Below are 14791 nucleotides of genomic sequence, written 5' to 3'. Positions count from 1 at the left end.
TTGCCCCCAAATTCCTAAGAGGAAAAGGAGCCCTTTCTCTACAACGAGCTTCCTACTCCTTTACAACCTTTTTTTAAATTAAAACATTTTAAAATTAATTATGAATATTTTTCCATGGTTACATGATTCATGTTCTTTCCTTCCCCTCTTCCCTCTCCCCTTCCAGAGCAATTCTACTGGGTTTTACATTTATCATTGTACAAACTCTTCTAATTCCATTTATTTTAAGTGGGATTGAAAGAGACATTATGAAGCCTTTAGAACTGATATTTAGAACCTTTGGGTAATCCCCCATTTGCTCATTGTGGGGAAATTTAAGAAGAAATCAACCAATATTTAGTATCTGCTTTGTGCTAGGCACTGGGGATACCCAAGTACAAAGAATGAAATAATCCTTACTAAACAGTGAGTTATGTTTCTAATGAGGAGACGTGTATACATATAATCAGTAAAATTTATTAAGTGCTTACTATGTGCCAGGCACTGTGCTAAGTGTTGGGGATACCAAAAGAAGCAAAAGATGATGCTTTCACTCAAGGATCTCACAGTCTAGTGGAGGAGACATGTAAGTAAATATGTGAAAAAACAAACTGTAGGGGGGAAACTAGGTGGCTCACTGGATTGAGAGCCAGGCCTAGAGATGGGAGGTCCTATTTTGAAATTTGGCCTCAGACACTTTCTATTGTATGACCCTGGGCAAGTTACTTAACCCCCATTGCCTAGCCTTTACCACTCTTCTGCCTTGGAACCAATACCCAGTATAGTTTCTAAGATAGAAGGTAAAGGTTTAAAAATAAACAACTGTATAAAGGTTAAAAGAGAAATAATTAGCAGAGGAAGCACCAGAATCAAGATGGTTTAAGAAAAACTTCTTGTAGAACATGATATTCTAGTTGACATTTTTAAAAAAGCCAGAGGAGGAGGAGGAAGAGAGAAAGTATTCTGGGGTGGGGGGGAGGGGTGTCCAGAGAAAATGTCTGGAACTGAGAGATGGAGTATCTTGTTGATGGAACAATAAGGAGGCTAGTGTTAGATCAAAGAGTATATAGAGGGGTGTGAAGAGAAAGAAGAGTGAAAAGCTAGGAGGGGCCTACAAGAGATAGGGAGATACTGGACTTTATGTTTAGAGGGGGAAAAAAAGAGATGTGATAGGTTCTAACTTGCTTTTTAGGAAACTCACTTTAGTAGCTGAATGGAAGATAGATGATAAGGGCCCACACCAGAGTAGTGGCAATGTCAGAGGAAAGAAGGAGGTATATTAAAGGTGAAACCAACAGGCCTTGGAAACAGATTGGGTATGGGGTGGTAAGAGATTGTGAGGAATCCAGGATGACTCCTAGGTAATAGGCTTGAGGGACTGAAAGGATGGTGTTGCCCCCAACAGTAATAGGGAAAGTTGAAAATGGGAAGGGTTAGGGAAAAGACAAGTTCTATTCTGGAAATGTTGAGTTTAAGTAATGTTAAAGTAAGAACATCCACTTTGAGATGTCTGAAAGGCAGTTGGAAGTGAGAGATTAGAGGTCATTGAATGGTTAGTATAGAGTAGGTATGTTGTAGTGAAAATTTTCACCTTTTAAGAGTATTATAATATTGAACAATGGCCGCCAAGGAATTTACTTATGAAATTCCTAAAATGAAACACTCAAGTCAGAATGGAGTTTATGGAGGGTTTAATCACAATGGGAGTAGGGAAAAGGAGAGGGAGAGAAGGAGAGAGGAGAAAAGGGAAAGGGGTTACTCAACCTCTGACCAAGGCAGAGGGAGTTTAGGCCCAAAGGGCCAAGGTGGAAGGAATCAGTCCTTGACTCACATGACCAATCTGAAGGGAAGCTGTCTGCAGGCCTCCTCTCTGTTCAAGCTTCTCATCTAGCCCTGTCTACAGGAGGCTGCTCTCTCCGTCACTTCTTGTGCCTCACACGTGCCGAGGGTGGCTCAAGCTTGGCTTAGGACAGCCCAGGTGGGCAATTAGTTATTTCTGATTTGTCATTGACTAGTACATGCCCGTGTAGTGTGGGTGTGCACAATTTTTGGGTGCTAGACCATGATGGAGATTTTAAAATTCACAGGTAGATTTGAGAATCATCAGCATATAGAGATGGTAATTAAATCCATGGGAAGTGATGAGATCACCAAGTGAAGCAGCATAGACAGAAATGAGAAGAGGCCAAGGACAGAAACCTTGGGAGACATTGATGATTAGTGGGCATGATCTGGATGAATATTCAATAAAGGAGACTGAGGAGTGATGGTCAGATAGGAAGCAGGAGAACCAGGAGAGGGTGGTATCCTGTTAAGAATGTATCAAGGAAGAGAGGGGTGATCAGGAGTGTCAAAGGCTGCAGAGAAGTCAAGAAGAAAATTGGATTTGTCAACTAAGAGATCCTTGGTAACTTTGGAGAGAGCAGTTTCAGTGGAATGATAAGGTCAGAAGCCAAACTGTAATTTTTTTTCAGTAAAGTGAAGATATGGGCATCCTTGTAGGCAGGTGAAGATTGAGAATGAATAAGTGCTAGCCTGGGATAAAGAAGGGACAATGGGCTGGAGATGGGATGGAGTGGGATTGTTGAGCAAGTAGAGGGGTTAGTCTTGGTGAGTCATGTAAGATGGGGTGAAGGAGGAGGAGAGGAGGAGAAGCATCTGAGTGATAGGAGAGGAGGAGGAGGAAAGAAGAGTGAGCTAATAGCAAATGGTATCAAACTCATCAAGAAAGGAAAGGGAATGGGTATGGATGTAAGAGAAGTTGTGAAAATAGAATTGGCAAGATTTGATACCAGATAGTATATATGTAGAGTGAAGAAAAGTGAGGTGTCGAGGATAATGTATTACAAACCTAAGACACTGGAAATATGGGATAGTAGTGCCTTTGACAGAATTAGGTAAGTTTGGAATAGGAAAATGTTTAGAGGAAAGAAAATGAAATTCCATTTTAGCTATGTTGAGAAGAGAAAGGAATAAGCATTAATATAGCACCTGCTGTGTTCCAGGTGCTTTACAAGTATTGTTTCATTTGAGCCTCCCAACAACTCTTTGAGCTAAGTGCTATTCTTACATCAATTTTACAGTTGGGAAAATTGAGACACAGAAGTGAAGTGTCTTGTCCTGGGTCACACAGGCAGCAAGAACCTAAGACTGGGTTTGAACTCAGGTATAACTTATTCCAGGTCCAGCAATCTATGCCACCAGCTGTCTACCTAAAATTGTTATTTCTGGGATATCAAGTGAGAAATATCTAGTTAGAAGTGTAGAAGTTAGAAAAGTGAGATGTACTGGACTGAACCTCAGAGAGGGACAACTGGATATATAGATCTGGGAGTCAGCTTATAGAGATGATAGTTAAACTCGTGGGAACTTAGGAGCTTTCCAAGAGAAAAAAATCCAGGACAGAATCTTGGTGAATACTCAGTTAGGGAGCATGATACGAATGATGAGCAAAGGGAGAACAATCAAAAAAGTTTCAGTGGAAAATAATCTGGAGAGAGGGAGCATTGAGAAGGAATTTGGAAAGGTTACATGTGGAAGGTGAATTGTGGTACAGTGGATAGAAGGATGGGCCTGGAAGATTCCTGTTCCTTAGTTCAGATCTGGCCTGAGATATTAGCCTGTGAGACCTTGGGCAAGTCATTTGACTGCATTTGCCTCAGTTTCCTCATCTGTAAAATGAACCATAGACGGAAATGGCAAACTACTCTAGTGTCTTTGCCAGGGAAACCCCAAGTGGTGTCATGAAGAATCAGATGTGACAGAAAAGACTCAACATGAGTTAAGAGCAAGAGGTGTGGAAGAGGAGAGAACATTTCAGGCACAAGGACAACTAGTACAAAGTAGTGTTTTGTGTGAGGAACAGTAAGTAGGGTGCTTGGAGTGGAAAAACTAGAAAGTAAAGAAAATTTGAAAGGTAGGAAGGAGCTGTGAAGGATTTTGAATGCCAAAATGGATGATTTTATATCTAATCCTGGTGTTCATAGGAAGCTTCGAGACTTTCTGGTTTGAGGGATGTCATAGTCATATTTGTGCTTTAGGAAAATCACTTTGGCAGCTTTAATATAGTATGGATTGGCTTTTGAAGCACAGCAGGTAGTCCAAGTAAGAGGCAAAGAGGACTTGTACAATTGATAAATGACACTGTTTAACAATAGCAGTGAAGCAAGGATATTGGAATTTATAAGAAAGGAATTGAAGAAAGCTGGCATAGCTCTCCTGCCCAGGAATGTTTTTCCACATGCTGAATTAATGTTGTCACTGTAGTCAACTGGAATTTTATTTTAGTAAATGGTGAAATATCTGTGGAGAGGCTATCTTGGATGTATTGATTAGGAGAAAACTGCAGAGGGCAGTAAAGTACATTGTTAGGAAAGTGGCATGCCTCTTGTTTTTTCTAAGGGTTAATTTCCCCTCTGAGGCCTATGTCTTAGAGACCAAGCTATCCTTGAAGTTCTCCATTTGGTCCTTGGGGTTCCCATCTGTGGTCTGTTAGCTTCCACTCAGGAATTCCATATTAAGCATACGTGAAAAGTGCCTACTATGTGTAATATGTTTTGCTCAGTCCTGAGGTGATACATATACATAAATAAGGCATAGCTCCTGCTTTCACAAGTCTTACAATCTCATCAGGGAGATTTTATTTTTACAAACACACACACACACACACATACACACACAAATGTGTAATACTTCAAAAGTATTATGCTAGAGTATAATCCTTTACTAAAGTCCTGTCTTGATGATATGTTTTGGCATTGAGGCAATTCTGGTTTCTCAGAAGGTACAAAAAGGGAACACAAGTTTAGTTAAGTCCTTCAGAACTAGAATAAATTTGAGTACAAACTCCGAAATAAGCTGACACTTGTCATCTATTAATCAGCCTTGCTAAGTTTGCCCAGAAACATCAACAGCCCAGGAAGTTTGCCATACAGTGGATTATGGAGGGGACCAGAGCAACAAGGTTATCAACTAAGATGTGGAAAGGTAACAATGTACGTCTTTAAAGGAAATATCATACCACTGTCAATCGCAAATATTTGTAAGTCAAATAGAGTTACCAAGTATTCACAAGAATAAAAAATACTTTTAGAGCAGATGAGCTCTGTGTTAGAATTAGGGCACTGTACTAAAATGTGAGTGAAAGGAGATGTTCATAGGTAATAGTAATAGGACTCTATTATGCGCCTTATATTTAGAGTGTATTTGTTTAAAAAAATTTTTTTTAAGGATACTGACTTTTGGTGAAGATGACTGCCTGAACAAGGGCAGACTGACCAGCTTCAGCATACCTACTATAGCAAAACTCTGAAGTTTGCACTATATTGAAATCTATGAGACATTATAGTGACTTCTTTCACCCCAGAACTGCACCAAAAAAATCACCCAAAAGCCAGTGATCCCAGGAGATGGAGGTCAGTGCAGAAATCCAGCCACCCCCATCCAAACAGAGCATGAGCAGAGCCTAACCCCAAAACAAAGCTTCTCAATTTAGGAACTAAAGCTAGAGAGAGAAGTAAACCAAAGAAGATACTACATGGTTCAAAAAATTATAGATTCAAAGATTTTCCTAAAGAAAGAGACTAGTTCTCTAATGACTACAAACACAGACTTAAAAAAATGGGATTTCCACGATGATTACATGAGTATCTAGAAGAAATGATGGAAGAGATTAAAAACATATAACTCTGGAGAAAAGAATTGGAAGAACAAATATATAGACCTTACTTGATAAGTCTCTCTGACAATTAGAATAGATCCAAGAGGGATTTAAAATAAAAACAAATAAATAAATATAGATATTTAATGAAATAGAGGAGGATTTCCAGAGTTTCTAATTGAAAATAAGCCCAGAGCTGATTAGGAATTTAGAAATACACATCAAGAGAAACCTAGAAAATTAATTTATTTGAGCATTTGGAAGAGGTTAGATGATGGTGGAGTACTAACATTCCAATAGGGAAGAAGAAACAAATATCCTTTCAGAATTTATCTTGAAAGGATATTGAGGGAGTTAAAATAAGGGGAACAAGAACCTAGGGTGAATTGTTTCTATTCTGAAAGTTTTTAAGAAAGCAAAAAGAAGGAAAGGTAAAAGGAATATATTGAAGGATCCTGTCCACTCTAAGCCAGCCATTCCTTCTGGCCCTTGGCTTCCTCTAGCTCTATTCTGATGCCTTGTTCATGTATGGGTTCCATTCATCACCCTCTTTCTAAATGATTCCTAAGACCCAGAGACTACCAGGAGGCCTAACCCTTAGGAACACTAATAGTCCATCTGAATTTAATCCACTATGATTAACATTTCCATCATACTCTCCCCATCCCAGTGATTCTCTAAACCTGGCTGTCACTGTTCAATTCAATGCCCATTCTCCAACCCCACCAATCTCCTATTTTCTAGCTACTCATTTCTTCCACTGTGTTCTCTGGAATGCCTGTTCCTTAGGTAACAAACTTGCTTTCATTTTAAATCTTTTCCTTTCCAACACATTCCATCTCCTTGCACTCAATGAGAAATGACTCTCCTGATGACGAAGCTTTACTGGCCTCCCTTTCCAACTGGTTGTACTTTCATTTATCTTCCACCCCAATTCCCCCACTGGTTCAGGTCCAGGAGTTGGATTCCTCCTTGTTCCCCATCATCACTTCCAGTCTTTCTCTCTCCCTCCATAATTCAGAATCTTTTCTTCTTTTGAAGTTCATTCAATCCAGCATTGTTTCTGGTACACTCAACTTTTTTCATCTGTGATTTATTGATTTAAGTAAATATTTCATTGAAAATTTTAGATAATTTAAGATGACCTTTGAAATCAAAAGGTCAAGATTGGATAATTGCTTATATTTGACTAATACGTTACTATTATAATGGCCAGAGTCCTGGACATGTAGTGAAACTTGGTTTTGTATCTTCCTTAGCTATTTAGCTGGTTGATTTCATCCAGGGGCCAAGGTCTCTCTCTGTGCTATACTTAATGGGGCCTTATGAGGAATCCTAAACTTATATATGTGTAATTTGTGGTCTTTACATATAATTACCTCATTTGATCTCTGCTCTTACTGTTTCCCCTTTTTCCAAAGAAGCAGTAGAGGGAGTTGCTGGGCACAAGTGAAACTATCTTTGAAGCAAGAGTAACTCAGGGTTTGATTACTCTTGGGGAAAGAAGGCTCTGCAATCAATTTTAGTTCAATGTGGGTTATATTATAATGGCTTAAACAATATTGAGTGAACTGATTAATTGTTGATTAATTCTCCATTTGATTGGAATCCCCAGGATGGCTGTACAGGAGAAATACCCAGGTGGGAGGATTTCCCAAACCAGTCCAACAGGTAAATATCCCAATGTTTTTTCTCTGTTAAATCCCAACACTGGTGATATCTTCATATTTCTTTTGAGGGAAGAAGGAAAAGGATATCATTCCCTGAAGTGTCAAAACTAAAAAATCATATGGTAATGTTTGAGGTGAATTTTTATTATCTATGGAAATCTGAGTCTGAATGGATATTGACATGTATGTATAGTGGATGAAACAAATAGTTGTGTATTCTTAACATGATATCTGAAATAAACAGGTACTGAAGAAAGGAGGGAAAAGCATACAGAATTATGTAAGATGGAAAATAGCAGTATAATTACTATATTCTCTGTTGTTTTTTTGTAGTCCTCTTGGTAGCTTGTGTCACCTGCCCCACAAGGATTTAAACTCCATTTGGATGCGCATTCTGGTGGTGTCATTTGGAGATCTAGAATTTTAGCTTGTAAAGTGCCTCTTCTGGGGCAGCTGGGTAGCTCAGTGGATTGAGAGTCAGGCCTAGAGACGGGAGGTCCTAGGTTAAAATCTGGCCTCAGACACTTCCCAGCTGGGTGACCCTGGGCAAGTCACTTGACCCCCATTGCTTAGCCCTTACTGCTCTTCTGCCTTGGAGCCAATAAACAGTATTGAATAAGGTATGGGTTAAAAAAAAAAAAGGTGCCTCTTCCTCCTCTACTCCTGAGTTTCACAGAATTGCTTATGAAAGCTCATATGCCACATTCCAAATGGGAAATAGCAGTGTTTAAGAAAAGTACCTTTTCTCACATCATCTTTATAACATAATTCAATAAATATTAAGTGTCTGCTCTCTGTAGATTTTTTTTTAAAGACACCCACCCTTACCTCATAAAGCTTATAGTCACATTAGGGTGATTTTCAAGTACACAAGTAATTATAAGTGAAATAATGTATAACTGTATGAGAGGTCCAAGCAGAGAACTAAGTGACAATATTATGGTGGGCAGGGAATGAGCCTGAGACAATTCTAGAAGTTAACAGATCAATTTAAGTAACAGAGCCTATATTAGGTTGTAGTTAGTTGTTTTTGTTTTTCCACTTTATGGAAAAGCTACAGCTTTTTTTAAAACTTCAGTCTTCTGATTACTTCATCTTTCTGTGGCTCATATTAGGGTTCATAAGGTGAAGTCTGATATGGGAGTATGTGGAAGAGTAGTAGTAAGTTAGCAGAAAAGTAGGAGATCCAAGTTCTCCCAAGTGTTTGCCATTGGACTAGAAAAAGAGGGCTAACTTGGAAGTCAGAGGATTTTGGTTCTTTGTTTTTCTTTTTGAGCCTCCTTTTGATACTGTAACCTTGACCTTCACCAAGCCACTGTCATTTTCCTGAGTCACACAATTCACTCATCTCTAAATGAGGGCATTCAGATTGCCTTTGAAAGCCCTTCAAATCTAGGTGTATGATCCACTCATGTGATTTGGGGATTGCTTCTGCTTATACTTCAGAGGGCAACCCAAGATGCATTACTAACTAGGATCCTAGCATTTTTTGTGTAGTCATAAAAAATGTTCTTAATCTTTTTTTTTATTCAGATCTGTGATTTTGTTAGTATAAGGTATGCCCAGTGAAGAAACTTGTTCTCTTGATTCATATCAGCAACTCATCTGTAATTAACAGTCTTGGAGATTTACCTGAGACTTCAGAAGGTTACATTACTTATCTTTTGTCACAGAGCTAGTCTGGGTCAGAGGCATTAATTTGAACCTGTCTTACTGACTCCCAAGACCAGCCCTCTACCTACTCTGTCATATTATCTTTCTTCAAAATGATTATATTAAAATTGCATTCTAATTAGATCAGAATAAATCTGATGACTGGGAAGGTGGCAGTATCATGTAGAAGAAAGAGAGTGTCTGGGACTTGGTAACAGGAAGCTTCTGCCACTGATTTCCTCCATGATGATGAAGAGGTCAATTGTACTTTCTGATCCTACTTTCTTAATTCTGAAATGAAGGGTTTGAACTAAATGACCCTTAAAGTTCTTTTCAACCTTATGGTTTCATTTTTTTCTTGTAAAAATACATTTACAAGGCACTTAATAGAGCGGCTCTTAAATGTTTGGTGATTGGTTAATCGGTCTAGAACTGAATTTCTAGAACCTGAATCTGAATCTCATGAAAAACAATACTTTCATCTTGTGTTTATCAATGTATTCTTGCAGTAGAGTGTAACCCAGCAGGAACTTTTTGTGTCCCCACTACCTAGCAAGAGGCCTTGTACCCTCCTGATATAGATGTTTACTAAATGTTTGAATTGAATTGGATGTTTTCTTTTTCTTTTCTTTTTTAGAAACTCTTTCCTTTTGTCTTAGTATCAGTTCTAAGACAGAAGAATTACTAGGGCTTAGGCAATTGGGGTTACATGACTCATACAGCTATAATGTCAAATGTCTGAGGTCAGAGTTGAACCCAGGTTCTCCCAACTCTAGGTCTGGTGCTCTATCTACTGTGTAGCCTTAAATAGAATGTTTTCAATAGCCCTCTGGATAAAATATTAACTCTTTAGACAAACTTTCCAGATCCTCTAGAACCTGGCCCCATTGATTTCTCCAGCCTTTCTCACCTGCTTTTTCTGAATAAGAACTCTATTATAATAAGCTCATTAGTCTCTTCACTATTCCAAGAGCTTCTCAGGTTAATTGTCACTTTTGTCTTTGCTCATGCTATTCTTCAGTTATCATGTAGGCAAATTTTTTCCGTCATCTCAGGCTAACAAAGTCCTCTCTTTCAAGGTCCAGCTGAAGTTATATAAAACCTACTCTGAATAATAATAATGCAAATTTCATGTAGTGCTTTGTTTTCTGAACTACTTTCTTTATAACATCCCTGTGATAAGGTAGAAGTATGTTTATTCCCATTTTACAGATGAAAGAAATAGAGAGGTTAAATAACTGGCTCAAAATCACACAGTTAATGTATGTTATAGTCAGGATTCAAATCTTGGTCTTCTTACTCCAAAGTCCAATTCTTTTTCACTGCACCATGCCACCTTAACACCTAGTCATTTTGACCTTTCACTTTTCCAATTCCTATTACCTGTTGTATGCATAATATTTTTTTTTTTGCATTTAACCATATAGTTCAGATATCAATTGCTGTTTCACATTTACAAATATTTCTTGTCTATTTGCTCGACTGTACACCTCTAGTGGGATAGCTGTGTCTTTAATATTCTTCATAGCCTCAGCTTGTTACTGGGCACAAAACAAATAGAAAATAAATATTTGATCTGATTCGAAATTAGTCATTACAGATAGTTGGGACAGCCATGAAAGGGTGAGCAGTTGGCTTCCAATTTGATTTCTCATCTGGGTTTAAGGGTGTGATCTTTGCTAAATTATTTCAGTAAGTAACATGCTGGGAGCACACTAAGGTGGGTAGTGACACTTGTTTCAGATTCCAATTTGATTCAGAAGGGCAGTTCCCTGGGGACCGAATGGCAGACCCCAGTCATCTCTGAACCATTCCGAAGCCGCTTCGGTCGCTGCTCAAGCATGGCTGACAGTGGAGACACAGCCATCAGCACATCGTGTTCAGACACCGTTGAGGGTAAGTTTAAACTATCAATCAGATTACTGACATTATGCTGACTCTTGTTTTAGACTGTGATCCTGTAGTTTAGCAGGTTAATAAAGGTAACCTAATCAGTTATCAAATCTTAGGTTTTTTCTTCAAAGTATCTCTCACATCCAACTCTTTTTTTTTCCATTCTATTGCCACCATAGGTTCATCTGATATTTAGACTCCCTGTTTCTCCCAGTGATAACAGGTTAATAATAATCTTTTTCAAACACTGATTTTTCATTTTTGTCATAATTATAGATTAGTATTTCTGGAATTTATAAATTTCTTGGTGTGGAGGACTCTGCCTATGAAGAACCAACCTTGTCCTCCCTCAGTAGAGAATATTCATGTATGTTGCTGTTACCAAAAAATCTCCTCTTAAAACTGAAGTCCCACTTGCTAGTCTTCTCTGAACTGGTCCTTGTAGTGAAGACTTGCAGTCTGTCCCTGGGCTTATACTCAGAATCTCTTCAGTTTACTAGGAATTGCTCCTTGGAGAGCTCAGGTCACCCTCCCAGGTCACAGAAAAAGACTTTTGTAGAGGAATAGTAACCATAGCTCACATTTATACAGTACTTTAGAGCTCCTTGTTCATTAACCTCTAATGGCTTCCTGCTGCTAAGAGGACAAAGCTCCAACTCCTTGTTCAGGTACACAGGGGCTGCAACTATCTACAAGAAACCCTTGGTGCCAACCCTGCTGTCTGCCCATTCCTACTACTGTGCCTTTTCTCAAGTTGTTTCTCTCCTTTTTCTCTCATCACAAAATTAGCCCTCCCTCAGACTGTCCATCCTTCAGGACCTACCTAAAGTCCTCTGTCTTCTATAAGGCTTTCCCATTATGCTACCTTTCACAGTGATCTTCCTTCTGCTTTATATTCCTATAAAATTACCCTCTCATGCTCACTTGAGTACTTATCAATCTTGTATTAATGAGGGTATGGAACTTCCATTTGTAGAGTGTGGGAAACTGTCTCTCCTCATCAATAGAGCAACAGTAATTCTAGATAGGGTGAATATTCCCCAGATGCCCTATCTAGATAGTTCACTGAGTAAAACAAAATACAGCTTTCTGGGTTACAGGATTTTTGTTTTGATTTTTTTAAAGGGGGCTGGGATGGGACATGACTCTCAGATTAGTTGGAATAACTGGAATAATCCTGAAAAAATTAAAAATTCTTTAGAGGGTGATTCAATCAGTAAGCTTTCATTAAGTTCCTATTATGTGCCAGACACTATGCTAAACTCTTAGAATACAAAAGAGGCAAAAGACAATCCTTGCCCTTAAGAAGCTAACAATCTAATGGGAGAGGCAACAAATATACAAACAAGATACATAGGAAATAATTAACAAAAGGAGGGCACTAGAAGAGGGGTTGGGAAAGACTGCATGTTGTAAAAACGTGGGATTTTTAGTTGAGACTTCAAAGAAGCCAGTAGGCTTATAGACAAGAGTTAAGAGTGTCTTCTTTGGGGAACAGGCAGGAGAAAAGTGTCACTGGATCAAAGAGTTTATATTAAGGAATTAAGGTATAAGACTAGAAAAGGAGGAGAGGGTGAGTTTAGGAAGGGCTTTGATATGGGATATAGGAACTGAAATAGTGAAGAGTAGAGAACGACTTCTAAGTTGCAACCCTAAGGGACTGGGAGGATGGTAGGTGGTGCCCTTGACAGTAACAGAGAAGGTAGGAGGCAAGAGAAATTATGGAGAAAGCTAACAATTTCTGTTTTTTTATTTAATTTTATTTTATATAAACCCTTACCTTATGTCTTGGAATCAATACTGTGTACTGAGAAGTGTCTGAGGCTAGATTTGATCCTAGGACCTCCCCCTGTCTCTAGGCATGGCTCTCAATCCACTGAGCTACCCAACTGCCCCTCAACAATTTCTGTTTTGAACACACTGAATTTAAGATGTCTACTGGATATCCAGTTTGAGATATCTGAAAGGCATTTGGAAATGAGAGATTAGAGGTCAGTAAAGTGGTTATTACAGGGTAGGTAGATTTGAGAATCATCAGCATTAAATCCATGGGAAGGGTTGAGATCACCAAGTGAAGGAAGAAAGAAGAAAAGAGAAGAGGCCAAGGACAGAAACATTGTAGGACTTTGATGGTTAGAGGGCATGATTTGGATGAAGATTCAGTAAAGGAGACTGAGGAGTGGTGGTCAGTGAGGGAGCAGGAGAACCAGGAGGAGGTGGTGTCCTGGTAAAAATGTATCAAGGAAGAGAGGGGTGATCAGCAGAGTGAAAGGCTACAGAGAAGTCAAGAAGAAAAGACCACTGGATTTGGCAACTAAGAGATCCTTGGTAACTTTGGAGAGAGCAGTTTCAGTGGAATGATAAGGTCAGAAGCCAAATTGTAAGTTTGGTTTTTTTTCCAGTAAAGTGAAGATATGGGCATCCTTGTAGGCAGGTGAAGATTGAGAATGAATAAGTGCTAGCCTGGGGATAAAGAAGGGACAATGTGTTGGAGATGGGATGGAGTGGGATTGCTGAGCAATTAGTTAGTCTTGGTAAGCAGTAAGGCCATTTCATCATGTGAAACAGGGGGCGAAGGAGGAGAAGCATCTGTGTGATAGGAGAGGAGGAAGAGGAAAGAAGAGGGAGCTAATACCAAGTGGCTTCATTTTTTTTTTCTGTCAAATATGAGGTGAGGTACTCAGTTGAGGATGTGGGGGAACCATGAAAGGTTTGAGAAAGGATGAAAAGGCTTGAAAGAGCTGCTGTGGAGAGTGGGATAGTGGGGCTATATAACAAATTTGTAGTGGACCCAGTCAGAACAGGTTTGATTTTTCTCCTTTCATCCATACATGTATAAGAGCAAAAGCAGCAAATGGTGATTCAAGGATGAAATTTTGGGCATACTCAGTAAGGTAAAATAATAAAGGGGCTAGGAATTCAAGAGAGGAGGAGGACAGTGAGAGTTGAATGGAATCACCTAGGAGTCAACATATGGAAAAGAGGAGAGAATGACCATTACCAGAGAGCTGCCCTGAAGGAGAATTGAGGGCAAGGGATAAGCTATCACAATGTAGAGTGTTATAATGGAAGGAAGAGATTAGTGAAAAGCCAGTAGGTTATGTGGTTGGATAAGAGAATTTTGGAATTCTTGAATAGTACATTTGTAGATAAGAGCCAGACCAAAGGTATGACCATTTTTATTGGTGGCTGAGATGGGGTGGAGGAATAGCTTACGGGAAGTGAGTAGGTTGAGGAACTGAGTGGTTAGGGTATTTGAGGGAGAATCAATATATATGTTGAAGCTCCCTAGTATGAAGGCATGAGTTGGGGAGGAAGGAAAAATGAAGTTCAGAGGAGGAAAAGTTACTTGAGTGATGGTTAGGAGTAATTCAAGGGGACATACTCTTGGGATATGTAATAACTCTTGTTACTTGGTTTTCTTGCATCCTGCCTCTCCAGTGATAATGATTGCAATCTCCTGGAAGACAGAGACCTATGACTTACTCCTTTCAGATCTCTCTTAATGTCTAAGTAGAGTATTTTGGTCATGTTATAGGCCTGTAATGGCGAACCTATGACACACATAACCATCAGCCTGCAAGGGGGTGGTGGGGTAAGGGCTGCTCCATGAGCTGGCCTCTGGGGTGGGGAAGGAGGAGCGCACACTCACAGAAGGAGTGAATAATATCAAAACCAACAAAAGAAACAGATTGACAGATGTAGTAGCACTTGCTTGTGCTTGAAGTGTTCAAAATACCAACCTTCAATTGAAGAGTTAGCCAGTGAAATTCAGCAACAAAAAAGTTACTATTAGGCAGGTTAGTTAAAGAATTCCCCCTCCCCCTCACTTATCTTAATTCATGGCACCCCACACGCGTTAAATAATATCAAGACCAACAAAAGAAACCAACTGACAGATGAACAAAGAAGTCACTAACCAGGTAAGTTAAATAAT

The 14791-nt window shown here is 39.2% G+C and overlaps 1 protein-coding gene across 7 annotated transcripts in view; it reads left to right on the top strand.

Moving 5' to 3' along the window:
• The window catches only part of CEP85 (centrosomal protein 85), a 39124-nt gene that overhangs the window by 3844 nt on the left and 20489 nt on the right, over positions 1-14791 (top strand). For 2 of the 7 annotated variants that reach the window (XM_016422102.2, XM_007491357.3), the window contains exons 2-4: positions 4862-4973; positions 7254-7309; positions 10705-10857. In XM_016422102.2, coding sequence (XP_016277588.1) covers positions 4972-4973; positions 7254-7309; positions 10705-10857 — 211 coding nt within the window. In that variant the 5' untranslated portion in view covers positions 4862-4971. The remainder of the gene's footprint in view (positions 1-4861; positions 4974-7253; positions 7310-10704; positions 10858-14791) is intronic. The other 5 variants (XM_007491353.3, XM_007491354.3, XM_007491356.3 and 2 more) reach the window with 3 other exon arrangements.

Source organism: Monodelphis domestica, chromosome 4 (genome assembly GCF_027887165.1).
Source record: "Monodelphis domestica isolate mMonDom1 chromosome 4, mMonDom1.pri, whole genome shotgun sequence".
NCBI classification, from domain to species: Eukaryota; Metazoa; Chordata; class Mammalia; order Didelphimorphia; family Didelphidae; genus Monodelphis; species Monodelphis domestica.
This window is presented reverse-complemented; position numbering and strand designations above follow the sequence as displayed.